This window comes from Oryzias latipes, chromosome 17 (assembly GCF_002234675.1).
Source record: "Oryzias latipes chromosome 17, ASM223467v1".
NCBI lineage: Eukaryota > Metazoa > Chordata > Actinopteri > Beloniformes > Adrianichthyidae > Oryzias > Oryzias latipes.
In genome coordinates, this window is record NC_019875.2 from 15,001,222 (window position 1) to 15,017,001 (window position 15,780).

The following is a 15,780-nucleotide window of genomic DNA, read 5'->3' on the forward strand; positions in this document are numbered from 1 at the left end:
ATAAATGCCACACGAACATGATAAAAATACCAAAAACACAATTTTCATCAGAGTGGGTCTTTAACTGTTTTGTGAATCACAAACTCATAAATAAAAAGACATTTTTTTTTGTGGTGAAAACCAATTTTTAAATGACAAACCCTTGTACTCTGTCTTCAAAGTGATAGTTGCTGCTAAAATGAACCCCTTTAATGTAAGTTTGTACATCATTGATACCCTAAATGCTGGATGAGTTCAACTACTTGTCAGTGAATCTGCCACTTAGTCCACGTTTGACTCGTAAATGATTTTCTGCTCTTTGTCTCATAGTTATTTTCATCAGAGGCTCAAGCACACTATCATAAATGTGTCTGCACGCCTTATGAGCTCTGTTTTATATTTTTAGGGAATTCACTGCACTTCGTTTTCAGTATAATGACTTATGCAAATTGTGAACACAGTGAAAAAGTGTAAAACATCAACTTCATTTGATGGATTTAATAGCTTTCAGAAGAGCAGTAAAGCTGAATGAAGTGAACAGGCTAAGAATAATTGATGCTCCTCTCCGCATGGTCAGGTCATCAGCTTAAATAAATGTTTTAGCTTCATTAAAGTATTTTCATTTACTGAAATGATGATCTCTAATCTTTCAAACAGTTCATACATCAGTGTGGTTATGCTAAATGCAGATTAAATGTGTTGATAGTTCCTGAACAGCTACTATCTTAGACTTGTGGTCCAGTGAGTGAACTTGTGAATATTTCAGAAGCTTGTGCTGCATTAGCTCAAGTGTAAAAGTAAGGAAAACATGCCCTTCTCCTCAGGTAAGGAGCAGGACTCCAACAGGGATGAGACCTCTGACGTGACGTCCAGCAGGTGTCTGCCATGCCAGGAGGGCTGCCCCTACTGCCAAGATGACACTCCCTGCCTGGTGCAGGAAGATGGGGCTCTGCGGATCGCCGTGGCCTCCTTCCAGGGTCTGTGCATGATGTTGGACTTGGCGAGTATGGTGGTGGTGTACCACTTAAGGAAAAACAAGGTAAAATTATAGTTGTGAAGCAGATCTATGACTTAACACACAGGAGAAATAGTTTTAGATTTCGTCACGTCAGAACATATGTGGAAAATGCAAAAAATGTACCTAGTGGCCTCAAAAATGTTTTACATATAAACCTTATATATAGAGATTCCAGTTTTTCCTTCTTTTTACTGTACTATAAAACATGTGTCCTTCGAACGTTCCCATGTTATTCTTTTCCCAGCTTAGAGGACGCCTGAAATGTTGACCTTATCTCCGAAGTCCATCTGTCTGTGCTCTAGTAATATGTCTTGCTGATCCCAACCAATAACAAAAGCCTCTCCAAGAGCAAAGCTTTCTCCCAAGTAATCATAGATAGGCAGTTAGATAGTTTTAAAATTCCCAAAAGATAGGCCCGTTGAAAACAGTGCCCCAGCACCACAGCATTTATGAAGTTGGACGCTGGTTTGGACGATAGGTCTGATTTGTAGTTCTCTTCTCAGTAAATCCCAAAATGCTCGATGAAGCTGGGTGCTCTATAGAGATGAAATGGAAAGAGCCTTTAATTGACATCCTTACACAAGAAGGTCGTCCAAAAGAACTTTGAGTGTTGAAAGATGTCAGGTAGTTCTATTCCAATAATTGTCCATCTCCAAAACTCAGAAACTGTTCCCCTGACTCGTGTTCATCCAACCAAGCCGTCCAAATGCCAAACCTAATGTGGAGCCAGAAAGGGCTGCATTGCCAGTGGAAATGGATCTTTTGTATCCCCCATACTTTAGTCCTTGTTTTGAACATTCAAACCCAGAGATTCACCTAAAAGGAGCAACATTAAAGATTTACCATGCTGCCATCAATCTTGGTCTTTTAATACCGCCTCCATCTAGTTCACAGTGATATGTAAATTGTCCTTGATAATTTTTTTCACGCTGCTTTAACTTTTCGGTCGATAAGTAATCAGTCTGTCTAGTCATTAATTGATGATTTTTCTGTTTGTCCTTTCTCCCGAACAGAGCATCCGCACATCTGGACTTATTTTGCTGGAAGTAATCTTATTTGGAGCATTACTGCTCTACTTCCCGGTAAGTCTTTGTTTAAATCTAAACATCTGTAAAAGCCACTCATCACATCATTCTATAATTTGGAGCACAGCTTCTAAACTCTTTAACGTCGGAGATGTCAGTTTGCGTGATTATGGTGAGCAGCTGATTCTGACTCAGCGAAAAACTTTTTTTTGTGGACTTTACACTGAAATGCAACACAATATAAAGTGTATAATAACCCACTTTTGTTTGTGACAGAATACGCTGATTGACGTTGATTGCGTAAGCATCGGAGATGTGTTACATATTTCTGCTTCAGAATAGACCTGAATTGCGTTACTTGTGTAAAGGGTTGAAGAGTAGTTGAAAGAATGTATATAATGTATACACTCGAACTAACGCTCTATTGTAAAAGTGTTACAATTGCTCTGTGTAACCCACACATGTTTAAACTTGTGGGTAATGGAACATATTGTTAACTTATGGTGTATTCAGACTGGACTCCTTTGGTCTGCTTAAAGTCTCTGTCTTAATCCTGCTAGACCTGAGCGCTACCTTTGATACTGTTGATCATGGGATCCTTTTGCACAGACTCCAAGACTGGGTTGGCATCTCTGGATCTGCCCTAAGTTGGCTCAAGTCTTATCTAGAAGACAGGAAATATTATGTTGAAATTGGGAGTTGTGTCTCAGACTACATGGGCTTGAATTGTGGTGTGCCCCAGGGATCGATCCTGGGACCCCTTCTGTTCAACCTCTACATGCTGCCACTAGGGCAGTTAATACGCAGTAATAACATATCTTATCACAACTATGCAGATGATACTCAGATCTATGTGTCACTGACAACAGGTGAATATGGGCCGGTGGATTCTCTCAACCACTGCCTCCAACAGATCAGCGCGTGGATGCAGAACAACTTTCTCCAGCTAAACTCAGACAAGACCGAAGTTATTGTTTTTGGCCCACAGAAACAAAGAGAAATTGTCAGCAGCTACCTTCATTCTCTGTCTCTTAAACCCTCAAATCAAGTCAGAAATCTAGGGGTAATCATGGACTCTGACCTGAACTTTAACAGCCATATCAAGTCAGTAACATCAGCGGCATTTTACCACCTGAAAAACATTGCCAAAATCAAAAACATAATCTCAAAGCGAGACCTGGAGATACTTATCCATGCATTTGTCTCCAGTAGGTTAGACTACTGTAACGGCCTGCTCACCGGCCTGTCCAAACGAGCTGTAAAACAGCTTCAGTACATCCAGAATGCTGCTGCTCGAGTCCTGACCAAAACCAGGAAGTATGATCACATTAGTCCTGTGCTCAGGTCTTTGCACTGGCTCCCTGTACCTCAAAGAATAGACTTCAAAGCAGCTCTGCTTGTGTACAAGTCTCTCCATGGCCACGCACCAAAGTACATCTCTGACATGTTAGTGCCATATGAACCATCTCGTACTCTGAGGACCTCAGGGACCGGCCTCCTGTTGATTCCCAGAGTCAGAACTAAACAAGGGGAATCAGCGTTTCAATATTCTGCAGCTAAAATCTGGAACAGCCTCCCTGAAGGCGTAAGACAGGCCTCTTCTGTGTTCATGTTCAAATCTAGACTTAAAACATTTCTGTTTAGCCGTGTATATGACTGAAAGGTCCTATCTGCACCTTTCTTTCCTTCCTTTCTTTTTAAATCTTTTTTTTTTCCTTTTCTTTTAAAGTAAATTTTATGTTGATTATTTCTATGATGTATTGTGATTTTAATGCATTTTTCTGTTTTGTGAAGCACCTTGAATTACTTTGTGTACGAATTGTGCTATACAAATAAACTTGCCTTGCCTTGCCTTGCCTTAAAGTGAATCAGAGTTTGTTTCCCAAGATAATCCGGAACAAATCTTCAGTCTGAATACACCCAAGCAAACCCTGGTACAAGACCAGAGTTCCACAACACTCACAAGCAGACACGGCTGCCGTGGAATCAGAAAAACATGAAGACTCATTTTTAAATAGTCTTGCTCAAAGACGAGGGCCGTGTAACTGTGGATTGTCCAGATGGATGGAGTAGTGGGTGGTTGGTGGATGGCCACCATGCCCCAATAAGGCTGCTAGATCAAGAGGTGGCAGAGTCATGTTTTGGGCTGGAATCATGGAGAGCTGGTTTTTAGGGTCTCTGAAGGTGTGAAAATGGCCTCTAAAAAGTATGTGGAGTTTCTGACTGACCACTTTCTTCTGTAGTACAAAAATAAGAACCTTGCTTTCCATAACAAAATCATCTTCATGCATAACAATTCACTATGTCATGCTGCAAGGAATACCTCTGCATCATTGGCTGCTATGGGTGTAAAAGGACATAAACTGATGATGTGGTCCCCATCATCCCCTGAACGCAACCCTTTGGAGGATCCTTAAACAAAATCTCTTTGAGGGTGGGAGGCAGTTCCCATCCAAACAGCAGTTCACACCAGGTATGTGGCGCGTGTTCCAGAAAGCGCTAAAAGCACAAACTGTCGAAGCGGTGCAGAGCCCCCCAAAATCTTGCTCCAGGCTTTTTCTTTCACAGCTCAATTCCGATATATGAAAGACTTGGTGTCATAGAACTCTGGCCGGCCACAAACCTCAATTATTAATTTTGCCTCCATGATCAATTTTCAAATGGCTGGCAATTCCGTGAAGCGAAAAGGATCCATCCATCCTACCAAATTAAAGTCCTTGGTTGGTCAAAGTTCAACTTAGTTTTACTTTCAACGCATGTTCAATGGCTGCGCGTTTTGTATATAGAGCAAAAAAATGGTAGTAGAAATTTGCGTAATTGCCAAAGTCTGGAAGGCAGAAGCCTGAAAACTTGCATGTATGCATGTTTACAGCCTTTTTATTGAAATTGTTGTTTCAAAACCATGTTGCCGAGGCTGGTGTGAACGTAACATTACACAAATCAAGGAGATCTGACCATCTTTAGAAGCCCTTAAGCTCCTCTAAATGCTCGGCTCTCGTAGAATGATGATGAGGGGGAAGACAAACTAGGTATCAATCATGTGTCGTGTCATACATCAGATTCTCGTCTGGACAGCCACACAGAAACATGTTAAAAGTTGGTGTGCAGGTTTCCAATGAGACATTTGTCCTTGCTTTTGCCAGTTTTGTGTGCTGTCCAATCAGGCGGGGTGTGATTGTGCATTGTGTGTGTGTGTGTGTGTGTGTATTTAGACTGATGCACGTTGCCCACACTGCACCTGGAGTGCAGAATCAGAAGCCCATCTTTGGGAGGAAACAGATGGAAGAAAACCTGTGCGCCACGAAACAGGGAGATCTGACGAAACCTGGGAATTCGCTCCAATCAAGCACTCGGTGCTTGCTCTCCTCAAACACAAAGTATGGAGGCTGGATGTCAGCCCGAAACAAACCCCCACATGGATTTGGAAGAGAGGGCTTCAAAAGTCTCATCTCTGTAATGAGATAAATGTTTTTTGTTTTTCTGCTTTATTGTTCGGAACCCAGTAGAATTTGGTTTAACTACTCCACAGGGTATTTTTGGTCCAACCCTACATGCCAAATCTTGGTTTAATATCCATCTACACATGCTTTACCCAGTTTACCCCAAGGGCAATTTCCAAAAATAGCTCCTTTAAAAATATCCCATCAGTCTTATGTTCTCATCATCTCCTTCCTTACTGGTTTCTGCTCGTCTTTTATCAGCATTTCACAGGTTTTGCGGCACCGTTGCCGATTGTTTCTTTCTTTTCTTCTTTTTCTTTGTGTTTTTCCTTTCATCGCCCTTTTTGCATCTCTTTTCCCCCCACATTTTCCTCCTTTCTTTGCTGCTCCTGCCATAAGCCTCCCTCGCTGCATCTTTACCACTTTGGCACTCGATGCATTTTTAAACATTCCATCAAGTTCCAGCACAAGTTGCTTTAAAAATACCTCTGCTGATTAATTGATGGGGGAGGCGTTGGAGGTTGGATGCAAACCAAAGCAGCCACCTTCTCCTTTCGAAGTCATGCATTCTGTGATGCTGTAGCACACTTGTGTGAAAGGCAGGAGGGCTGTGATGCTGTTTGTCACAGAACATGTTATCGTGTGGATGTGGGCAGAACGGAGAAAAAAGATGAATATTGTTTAGATAACAGCTTTTTATGTTCAGACACAGTTTAGATTTATGGACCTGGACGTGTGTGATTATTTGTGTGTGCGCATTAGAAGCTGTCTTGTGTGGTGTACCTCTTGTTCCCAGTGGCGATTTATTGTTCCAGTGTGTCATGCAGCCAAAAACTAGATTAAAAAAAAAGCCTCTCGGTTTAATTTCTTTGACTCTTCTTCAATTTTGTTGTTTTTGTAAGTTCTGTCTTACCTTAAAGTAATGAATTAATAAAGAACGTGTTTACTAAAATTGCATTTTCCTTCTCCATGGCCATTCACGTGATGATATGGGTGTGAAATACAAAGAAATGTTGTGTTTTTAGTCACTTGACAGCCTTTAATGGTACATCTGAAGTGGTGTCTCACACACCTGAGAATATGTTACAAAGTGAGCAGTCAGATGTGTCAAAAAAGCAAAAGTGTTTGACAGATGGTTTTGGCAAATTTACCATTTTTCTGAGCACCATGGTCTTCAATTAAGAAGGATTAAATTACCAACTGGGGAGATAAATATTTTTTTCCAAATATTTAACCATATTTTGCTCCTGGTTTAATCAAAGTTGTTCCCTCAGAGCTGTTGTGGATTCATAGACTCTTTGAGACATTTGATCAGATTCACTGGCCACTTTATTAGGTACACCTTGCTAGTACTGGGTTTGACCCCTTTTTGCCTTCAGAACTGCCTTAATCCTTGGTGGCATAGATTCAATACGGTACTGGAAGCATCCACGATGCCAATCTCTCGTTCCACAACATCCCAAAGGTAATCTATTGGGTTGAGATCTGGTAACTCTGGAGGCCATTTGAGTCCAGTGAACTCATTGCCTTGTTCAGGAAAACCAGTCTGAGATTATTCTAGCTTTATGACATGGAGCCTTTTCCTGCTGGAAGTAGCCATCAGAAGATGGTACACTGTGGTCATAAAGGGATGGCCATGGTCAGCAACAAGACTCAGGTAGGCTGTGGCTTTGGAACCATGCTCAATTGGTACCAAAGGGCCCACAGTATACCACAAAAATATTCCCCACACCATGACACTGCCACCACCAGCCTGAACCATTGATAAAAAGCAGGATGGATCCATGCTTTCATGTTGTTGATGATAAATTCTGACCCTACCACGTGAATGTGGCTGCAAAAATGGAGATCAGGCAACTTTTTCCAATCTTCCAGTATCCAGTTTTGGTGCTTTTGTGTGAATTGCTGACAGGAGTGGCACCCGGTGTGGTCTTCTGCTGCTAAAGCCCATTTGTCTCAAGGTTGAACATGTTGTGCGTTCATGTGATTGGCTGATTAGAAATTTGTGTTAACAAGCAGTTGGACAGGTTTGCCTAAAAATGTGGCCATGAAGGTAGAAGAAAAAAGAGGATCTTTGTGTCAGATTACCTGAAGCAAAAAAAAAGATTTTAAGAAAACATCAAGCTGTGCTTACATACAAATTCACTGGTTGGGGATTATACCTGTTTTGCTCCATCAAGTGCACAACAAAAGTTTGTAAAAGCCCTGGAATAGATGCTCAAAAATTGAAAAACTACAGTTGGATTTAACACAAGTGACTAAAGATAAAAGTGTAATAAAAATATGAGAACAAGCATTAAATCTCCAGTGATGCAGATACATTTGTGTGTTCTTGAATACAAAACAAAAACTTGGGAGGCATTTTCTTTAATTTATTTATTCGGTTCAATTACTGGTGTATAGAAATAGTTCACAAAAGTTCTGAAAACAGTACTTTTTCTAAGCATCACGGTTTTATTAGTAAAGTTAATTCAGTTACAACAATTCAGTACTAGTTACACAATAGGACACCATAGGTTGTGTTGGAAAACCAATGTTTGCTTTTATGAACAGTTTCCCTGGTATCAGAATGTCATCTTTTGTTCTGCCGTTTGTTCTGATAGAACTTCTGACAAATGCTTTTTCACTTTTGGTGGGTGAAGTGTGTGGTTTCGCATGAGATGACTATTTTGCAACCAGCTGCTAAGAACCAAAAAGTCAGATCCCACCACCATCAGATGTGCCTTATTTGTCCAAAGATTTTACACTAGACGGACAACCAAAGAAACATGGAGGTGTTACTCTAGAGAATAGGTTAAAAAAGTGGGGCATTCGCTAAAAGCAGAGCCAACAATAATAAAAAAAGGAATGAGTGAACATATTTTTTCAAAAAAGACTGTAGTATTTGTTTCAAAATAAATTATGTACAATTTCTATAAAGAAGGTGAAACTAGTGCTCTAAGAATATGCATTTGATGCACATATAACAAACCAAACTGTAAACAATTTTTATATGTTGAACTTCAATTTTTAAAGCAGATTTAGTCAATTTGTGTTAGGATTATTAATCTTGTAAATTTAGTCAGTAATGTTTCTTTTGAAAATTAAAGATTTTGTTTTGGTCAAAACACAAATATCAGAGGCAATTGCTTTAACAGCAGCTTTGACTCAATGTGTAACATTTCCAATCAGAGAAAAACGATCCTTAAACACCAGAGAAAAAGCTGGGAGAGGCTTAAAATTGGAATGTCACAACACTTCAACTGTTTGCTGAACTTCATTTTTCCAGAACCATAGAAAGTGCTGTGCCAGTTCTTAGGTGATAACAAAAAAAAAATTGCTTTCATGCTCCTATGTAGGTAACACAGACTCAATTACACACTGGTTTCATAACAAGTTTTCGCTGCAGCCTCAGTGTTTCTTTTGCTTTGCTAAATTTGTCACAGGCGTTTTTTGTTTTTCCTTCCTGGCAATGGAGCTGAGGTGTTCCGCGAATGCCAAGACATCCCAGAATTCAAAGAAAAATCACTGGCTTTAGAGCTCAGACACAAAATTATGCAGCTTCTGAAATGGTTCTGCATCAGAGGTTATACGCTAATTAGTAAAACTAGCCAACTGTGACCTTCATTTGATGATTAATGTTGATTATTTCATTGATTACCTTAATGCAATATGCAAAACATCAACAACCAAGAGAGTATGTTGACTTGGTGGAAGTAAAGACCCAAATGCTAATGGTGTATTTTGTAAATGCAGATAAAATTAAGGCAGAATTACCAAATGATAGGAGAAAAACACTAATCTTAAGAAGAAAATTGTTGATTATCTATCCATGTAAGTCTTAATATAAGATATCAAAATGTACAAATAAGGAATTCCATGCAAGTATTTAAATAGGGGAAAAAAAGTAAAAAAAAAAAAAAAAACATTTGATAGAATTAAAGCCCAATAAGTATTTTTTTCTGCTATTACTAAGCAAATAGTTTGTAGTGTTTGAATTTTTATGTACTTAATTAGTTTATTTTGATTACAGTCACAAAATGTGCACAAATTGAGAATGTGATATCATTACAAATTGGCCCATGTTATTATTACTTTATTTTATTTGTTTATTTCACCCTCCGCTGATATCCTGTCATCCCCTTTGTTTACACTCTCTCCCCCTAGCTCACAGCCCCTCAAACCCCCCACTTAACATTACTGGTGCAACAAAAATGGTGAGCAATATTGGAGCCATCCAGCCGCAGTTTTGAGCCAGATGGCATGAAGACAAGAAAAATGAAGACAGGCATGGATCTGTTTGTCTGCAAGTGGGAGCATCAGAATGGAGTGGAGCAGGGAGACCTTGGGCCCATTTCAGTTACTGCGTCACAACTGAGAACTTTTTCAAACAATCTGCTCCTGATTCACCACAATTTGAATAAAGAAAAACTCAGAAAATGCAGTTTTAGGCTTATATTGTTTTATCTGTCTTTTATTGTGAGAAAACTGCTACAAAAATGTGTTAAAAACACCAAAAAACACAATTTTCATTGGAGTGGGTCTTCAAAGTTGGCATTTTAGATGGCTGTTAGTGATAGTTTTTCTGTGGAGAGCTTATATTTGATAAACATTTGATAAAGAAAAACAACTGTGTTGAAAAACTATCTGGGAGATTTAATGTGTCTTTTCCATGTTATGAAGTAATTCGGTTTATTAAAATACATTTAGATGTCTTATTAAAACATTTCCTAAATCAAGCAATTTGAGTCTTAAATAAAGTTTTCATCTTGTCAAAAGTATGGAGTGAAATGATTTTGATTGATTTTAATAACGACTTCCTTATTTATAGCTCTTAATGAGACAAAAATGTCTCAACTGTGATGATTTGGAGGATAGCTGTAAAGGTGTAGAGCAGAGATAAGTGAAAACCTCTCATTGTATAAAAGCAAGGTTTTGATTTTTTGCAAGTATTAAATATTTTGCAGTGAATGTTTTCAAAAATATAGACATGATTGATCTACATTCAAGCAGGCAGGCACAGGGCCAGAAAAGTGGCACTGGCAGAAAATGTTGTAGAAGTCAGAGACCATCACTTTCACTGTGCTGGCACAGACACTGGCTCTCATTATTGCTTTTATTAGGCAGGAGATGGTTGTGAAATTTGTTAACTCTATTTTCAAATCAATCTAACTTATATTAGCCTAGTACAACCTTCTTTGAGAAGTAGTTTATAGTTTTATATGCATGTGTGGAAAATAAATAATTATTAATTAAGCCCAGTAATAATAAGACCCGATATTTTACATTTTTCTTTCAATAGATTATTTCTTGCAAAAAGACTAAATTGATGCTGAAAACCACGATGTTTCAACTTTGCAATAAAACTATTTAATCCATCAGTATAGGGAGGCTTTCAGCTATTTTGGTTTCTTTCCTTCGATTTTATGACCTGAGAAATAACTTGGTAACCAGAGATGTCTTTAAACCAAAGATCAGTTCAAGCCCTGTTAAGTAATTCTAAAATGAAAAAAACAAGTTTTGATCATAATTAAAAAACCAATGGGCATGCTTTTACTGTAGATCAAAAGGTGATTAGTGTGGGTTTATCACATTGAAACCAGAATAATTCAAAAACGAAACTATGGAAATCCTGAAATTAGTGCTGGAAAAGTGGATTATTCTATTGTTTTGCAAATAGGAATATCCAAAATCCCCAAAATCTGCACATTCATTTAAGAATAGTGGATAAGGCTGTCAATTTAGTGTTGTTTTGCTCCAGTGGATGTGAGCACACAGCTCTGAACAGATATATATGTATACAGTAGGCTGCTCTGGAGATTTGGCATGTATTATCTTGCTGAGGTGCCCACTTGTGTTGAGAAAGGCGCCTCCGAGCTTTGATTGTGATAGCCTGTAGCATGTCTTTTCAGTCTCTGCTGTAATAGTACTGTATAGTGTTAAGAGTTAAAAAAAATGTAAAAAATAAAACTCCTACCATGAAAATAGGATTACGAAGAATAAAGGTATGAGGAGCATACCACTTGCCGCCAGGGTGGGGGTGGGGGGTGGAAGTAAAAGATTTTTGTAAAAATCTGCCTTCCGTGTCTGTTTATCTTGCTGGAAATACTCGATTTCCTTTTGGCAGTCATAAAAAAAGTCAAATGTGGGCCTTCAGTTACAAAGACATAAAAGGCGGTTGAACATTTTCCATTTTGTCTTGGTGTAAGCAAGCGTTTCTGCCACAGTAACTCCTCTGCTGTCCCTCTCTGCAGGTGATGATCCTGTACTTCAATCCCAGTGTGTTCAGATGTATCCTCCTGAGGTGGGTTCGCCTCATGGGTTTCGCCATCATGTACGGGACTGTCATCCTCAAGCTGTACAGGTACTCCAAACAGGCATGAATGGGATCATCGCATGAGACGTTCCAGCATTTTCCCCTTTGTTCTTATCTTCCTCTTTTCTGTCCTCACTCAGAGACAGAAATCGCGGTAAAACTTAGCTGCACGCAGAACAGAACACATTTAAATTTCACATCAGCTGAGATCTTGTGTGTTCCTCCTCAAGCGTTGACTCACCCTCCTGCTCATAAAAGAACTTAAGTGTTTTCCTTAAAACTGGAGAAGGAGGTCAAAGGCTAGTTGGAGTGATCAATTGGGAAAATGACCAATTTCTTTCTTCTACTAAGTACCATGGATTGGGAGTGTGCCTTTAGGGCAAATAATTGCAGCCTGATTCAGTTGAGATGAATTTCTCCCAGAACTTTACCTCTGATATTTACAGTAAACAAGAAATGGACCACCCTCATACACACCTGGGTGTTTATTTCTTCCTATATACCAAAACTATACATCAAAGCTTTTATTTTGCCTTTACCCTCTTACTGTCATATATTGTGTAAAGAAACAAGAAGGAAACAAGTTTTTTGACACTACAGAATGTCAAATCTTTGTGTTTCATGTTCCTTTTGTTCTTCCTGCACAACAGGAACCTAATTAATTAAACAAGCATAAATTAATTAGAATAGCTGGGCATTTTCACTGCTGTTCCTCTCTCTTCAAGTGGGCATACTAATAACAGCATTCTTAATGACAGGTGTGGGTGTAATGGCAGGGTAAGCTGCGCACATGCTCATCATGATGATTTAATGAAGCACTGTGTAGAATTCAAGCTCAGGCTGTCTGTTTTGCTTGCCTTTTACCCCAGAGTGCTGAAGGTGTTCCTGTCCCGTACAGCCCAGAGGATGCCCTACATGACCAGCTGGCGGGTCTTGCGGCTGCTGGTGGTGATACTGTTGGTGGTCATATGGTTCCTGGTGGCCTGGACTTCAGCCGTATGCCAGAACCCAGGGCTAAGTCAGGCTCTTATTGCAGCTGGCCTCACCCCAGAGGGACTGCAGTTCAGCATGTGTCAGCTGGACCGCTGGGACTACATGATGGCAGTTGGTGAGTTTTTATTTTCATTAGGTCTGTATTTCTGCTTGTCCATATGGAGAGATTCTTCTTTTTATTTGTCATTTTTGGGGTTGAATTCTTTTATCACATTTTCTCTCTACTTTGCCCTAAAAGTCTAATTATAATATAATAAATGCTTCATATATTGCATTTCCATTTCCATTCATAAAAAAGGTTTTTACTCTCTATTTGTAAACATGGGAGCTACACTGCCCATTAAAACTATATATTCATCTTTATTTTCCAAAAATATCAGAAATAATTCCTTGTTAATGATAAGTAATGCTTAGTTAAGCAATAATTAAATGAGCCACGGCAAAATTAGAGACCAGCATCTAAAGTAGACATGTTAGACCCGGCGTTTATTGAAGACAGCCGTCAACTATACAGTATTTTAAATATTATTAATTGAAAAAAATGGCAATTTAAATTCTCCCTAGGTGTGAATGTGCACTTGTGTAGCCTTACAACGGACTGGCAAACATACTAGGGTAGCCCTTTAACAGATTTTGCCTTCGCCCAATAGTAGCAGAGATAGGCTCCAGCAACCCCATGACCACAGGTTTGGAAGATGGATGGAATAAAAAAACTTGCAAACTGTACAGGATGTACCCTGCCTTTGAACTTCAGTTATTGGGATAGGTTCCAGAAAGCACTTACAACCCCGCAGGACAGCGTGAAAGAAAATAGATGGATGTAATAGAAAAAAATAAGAATTTTGTTAACAGATTGGTGGAAACACATCTGAATGAAAAGGGCACACTGCAATGAAGTCCAAAGGAAAATGATTATTTCCCCTTTTTCTGGATATAACTTGCTTCTATAGTCTGAGTGGTGTGAATATGTGCAGCTTTTAGATTTGTGTAGGTTCATTGGACACCAAAAGCTAAAGTACCACTTGTTTCTTACACCTAAATGTGTGAAATTTGCTCTCCACATTTGACCCGTCCCCTGAGGAGGCGTTGAGCAACCACCGGGCTCTGAAGCAATTAAGTGATTAAGCACCTTCATCCCACAATACCAAGTGTCATTAGATCCCATTTTTAGAGTCTTTGGTGTGATCCAACTCGAGAAATATTCCCACAAGTTCCCTCGGCACTCTTACACAAAGCCACAGTGATGTCTGGATATAACCATGCGCAGCCTGACAGAAACACACAAGAAAAAAAGGCTTTGCATGGGTTCTGGTTGTTGCATCACTTAAGACCGGCTGCAGACCGGAGTCAGGACAAATGAACCATAATTGAATAAACTAAACTGCAAAAAAAGAAAAAAAATCCAGGATAAGAAACATAACAATAGGGATGATTAAAGATGGTAAAGATGCAGTAGTTAGAGAGCAAACTGTCAGTCCTGCCCCTTGAGAGTGGCAAAGAGAGAAGAGGGGGTTTATGGGAGGTTTAGGATAGCAAGAATATGGAGGGTCTTCACATCCATGTGCTAGTAGGGTTCCATACAGAGTTCCTGGTGTGAGTATACCCTAAACAATCAAATAAGCTACACGTGACAACAAAACACAAATAAATCTATTCATTTATCTTCTAAACCAGTTTTGTCCCTTTCGAGGTCACGAGGCTGCAGGAGCCCATCCCAGCCACTCTACTTTAATGTTTCAATAATAACCCTAAAAAAATGTAAAAATATCTTTATTTAATTTTGCACAGTGAGTAATTGTGATTTGCTACAGTTTTTGAATAAACATATCTACCCTATTGATGTAAAAATAGATTTCAGGAATATACACACTCTTTCCAAAAAATTAGAATATCATGTTAAGGTGTATTCAGGTTTATAATTCCTTTAAAAAAGAAAATTATCAAAGAAAATAGATTCAGATCATTGGCTCTCCTGTGGCTAACTATCAAGTGTGAAGTCTTCCCCATAATAGTCCTAACTGAACCAATGTAATCACATCTGGGGAACCTGTGCAGGAGCTTTGAGCTCAGTAGATGATTAGTTGGTGAAACACAGTTTAAAGCATTCATGTCCTGCAAAATTTGAGTAGAATTCTCCAGAGTATTCTAATTTTTTAAATCCTGTTTTAGCTGGGACCCTAATTTAATTAAGCAAATACTTGAAATCAATGAAACAGTAGGCCCTGAATCTATATTCTATGAACGTTTAATTTGTTTAATGAAATCATGGAAATGGATACACGTTTCTGTGAATTTTCTTTCTCCAGAAATGGTCAGTATTTCATTCATTCATTTGAATGAATGAATGAATGAATGAATGAATGAATGAATGAATGAATGAATGAATGAATGAATGAATGAATGGTCAGTTTTTCATCAAATGAGACTTACTTTTTGTTCTTTTGTACACATATAGTTGTAACTCTTTAGGAGTTTTTTTTTAAATATACCACTTGCATTGTTGTTCTTTAATGTTGGGTTTATTCCAAGCCCTGTTAAATTGCTCCGCAGTAAAATAAATGCATTTGCGAGTTTTGATTACATAGTCAACTGTTGTGTTTTCTTTCCTCCACCCAAGGTCTTTAATGAATGTGCCTCTTTGTGTTGACAATGGAATAAAGAAGATGAAGCATAGTCTTTGTCCCAGCACCTAAGGTGGCAACTAGCTTCAAAAATACAAAGAATTCAAAAACAAACAGCAGGCCCCTCACTTCTTATTTCACAAAGACGGTAGCGTCTCCAAGAAAAATATCACTGCTATCACAGCTAGATAAATAATAGGCAATTTATGGTCCATTTAGCAGTTTTTGAACATAAATTTAAAGTATATTATAGTTTAGAATCAGCAAGTTCTGGTTTTGTTTTTGTTGTTAATATAAAAACTGCCTCCATTACATCAAGCATCTTGAAAAGCCAAACAAAAAATGTATAGTTAAGAAGCAATGGAAATAAAAAGAGACAAATGATGAGTTTCTCTTTTTGTGCTGTATT

The 15,780-nt window shown here is 38.7% G+C and overlaps 1 protein-coding gene across 1 annotated transcript in view; it reads left to right on the forward strand.

Moving 5' to 3' along the window:
• LOC101168242 (probable G-protein coupled receptor 158) overlaps nucleotides 1-15,780 on the forward strand; it is a 93,734-nt gene that overhangs the window by 53,342 nt on the left and 24,612 nt on the right. Inside the window, exons 4-7 of the mRNA XM_023965158.1 lie at nucleotides 804-1,018; nucleotides 2,011-2,079; nucleotides 11,696-11,805; nucleotides 12,627-12,865. Of these exons, the coding sequence (XP_023820926.1) occupies nucleotides 804-1,018; nucleotides 2,011-2,079; nucleotides 11,696-11,805; nucleotides 12,627-12,865 (633 nt within the window). The remainder of the gene's footprint in view (nucleotides 1-803; nucleotides 1,019-2,010; nucleotides 2,080-11,695; nucleotides 11,806-12,626; nucleotides 12,866-15,780) is intronic.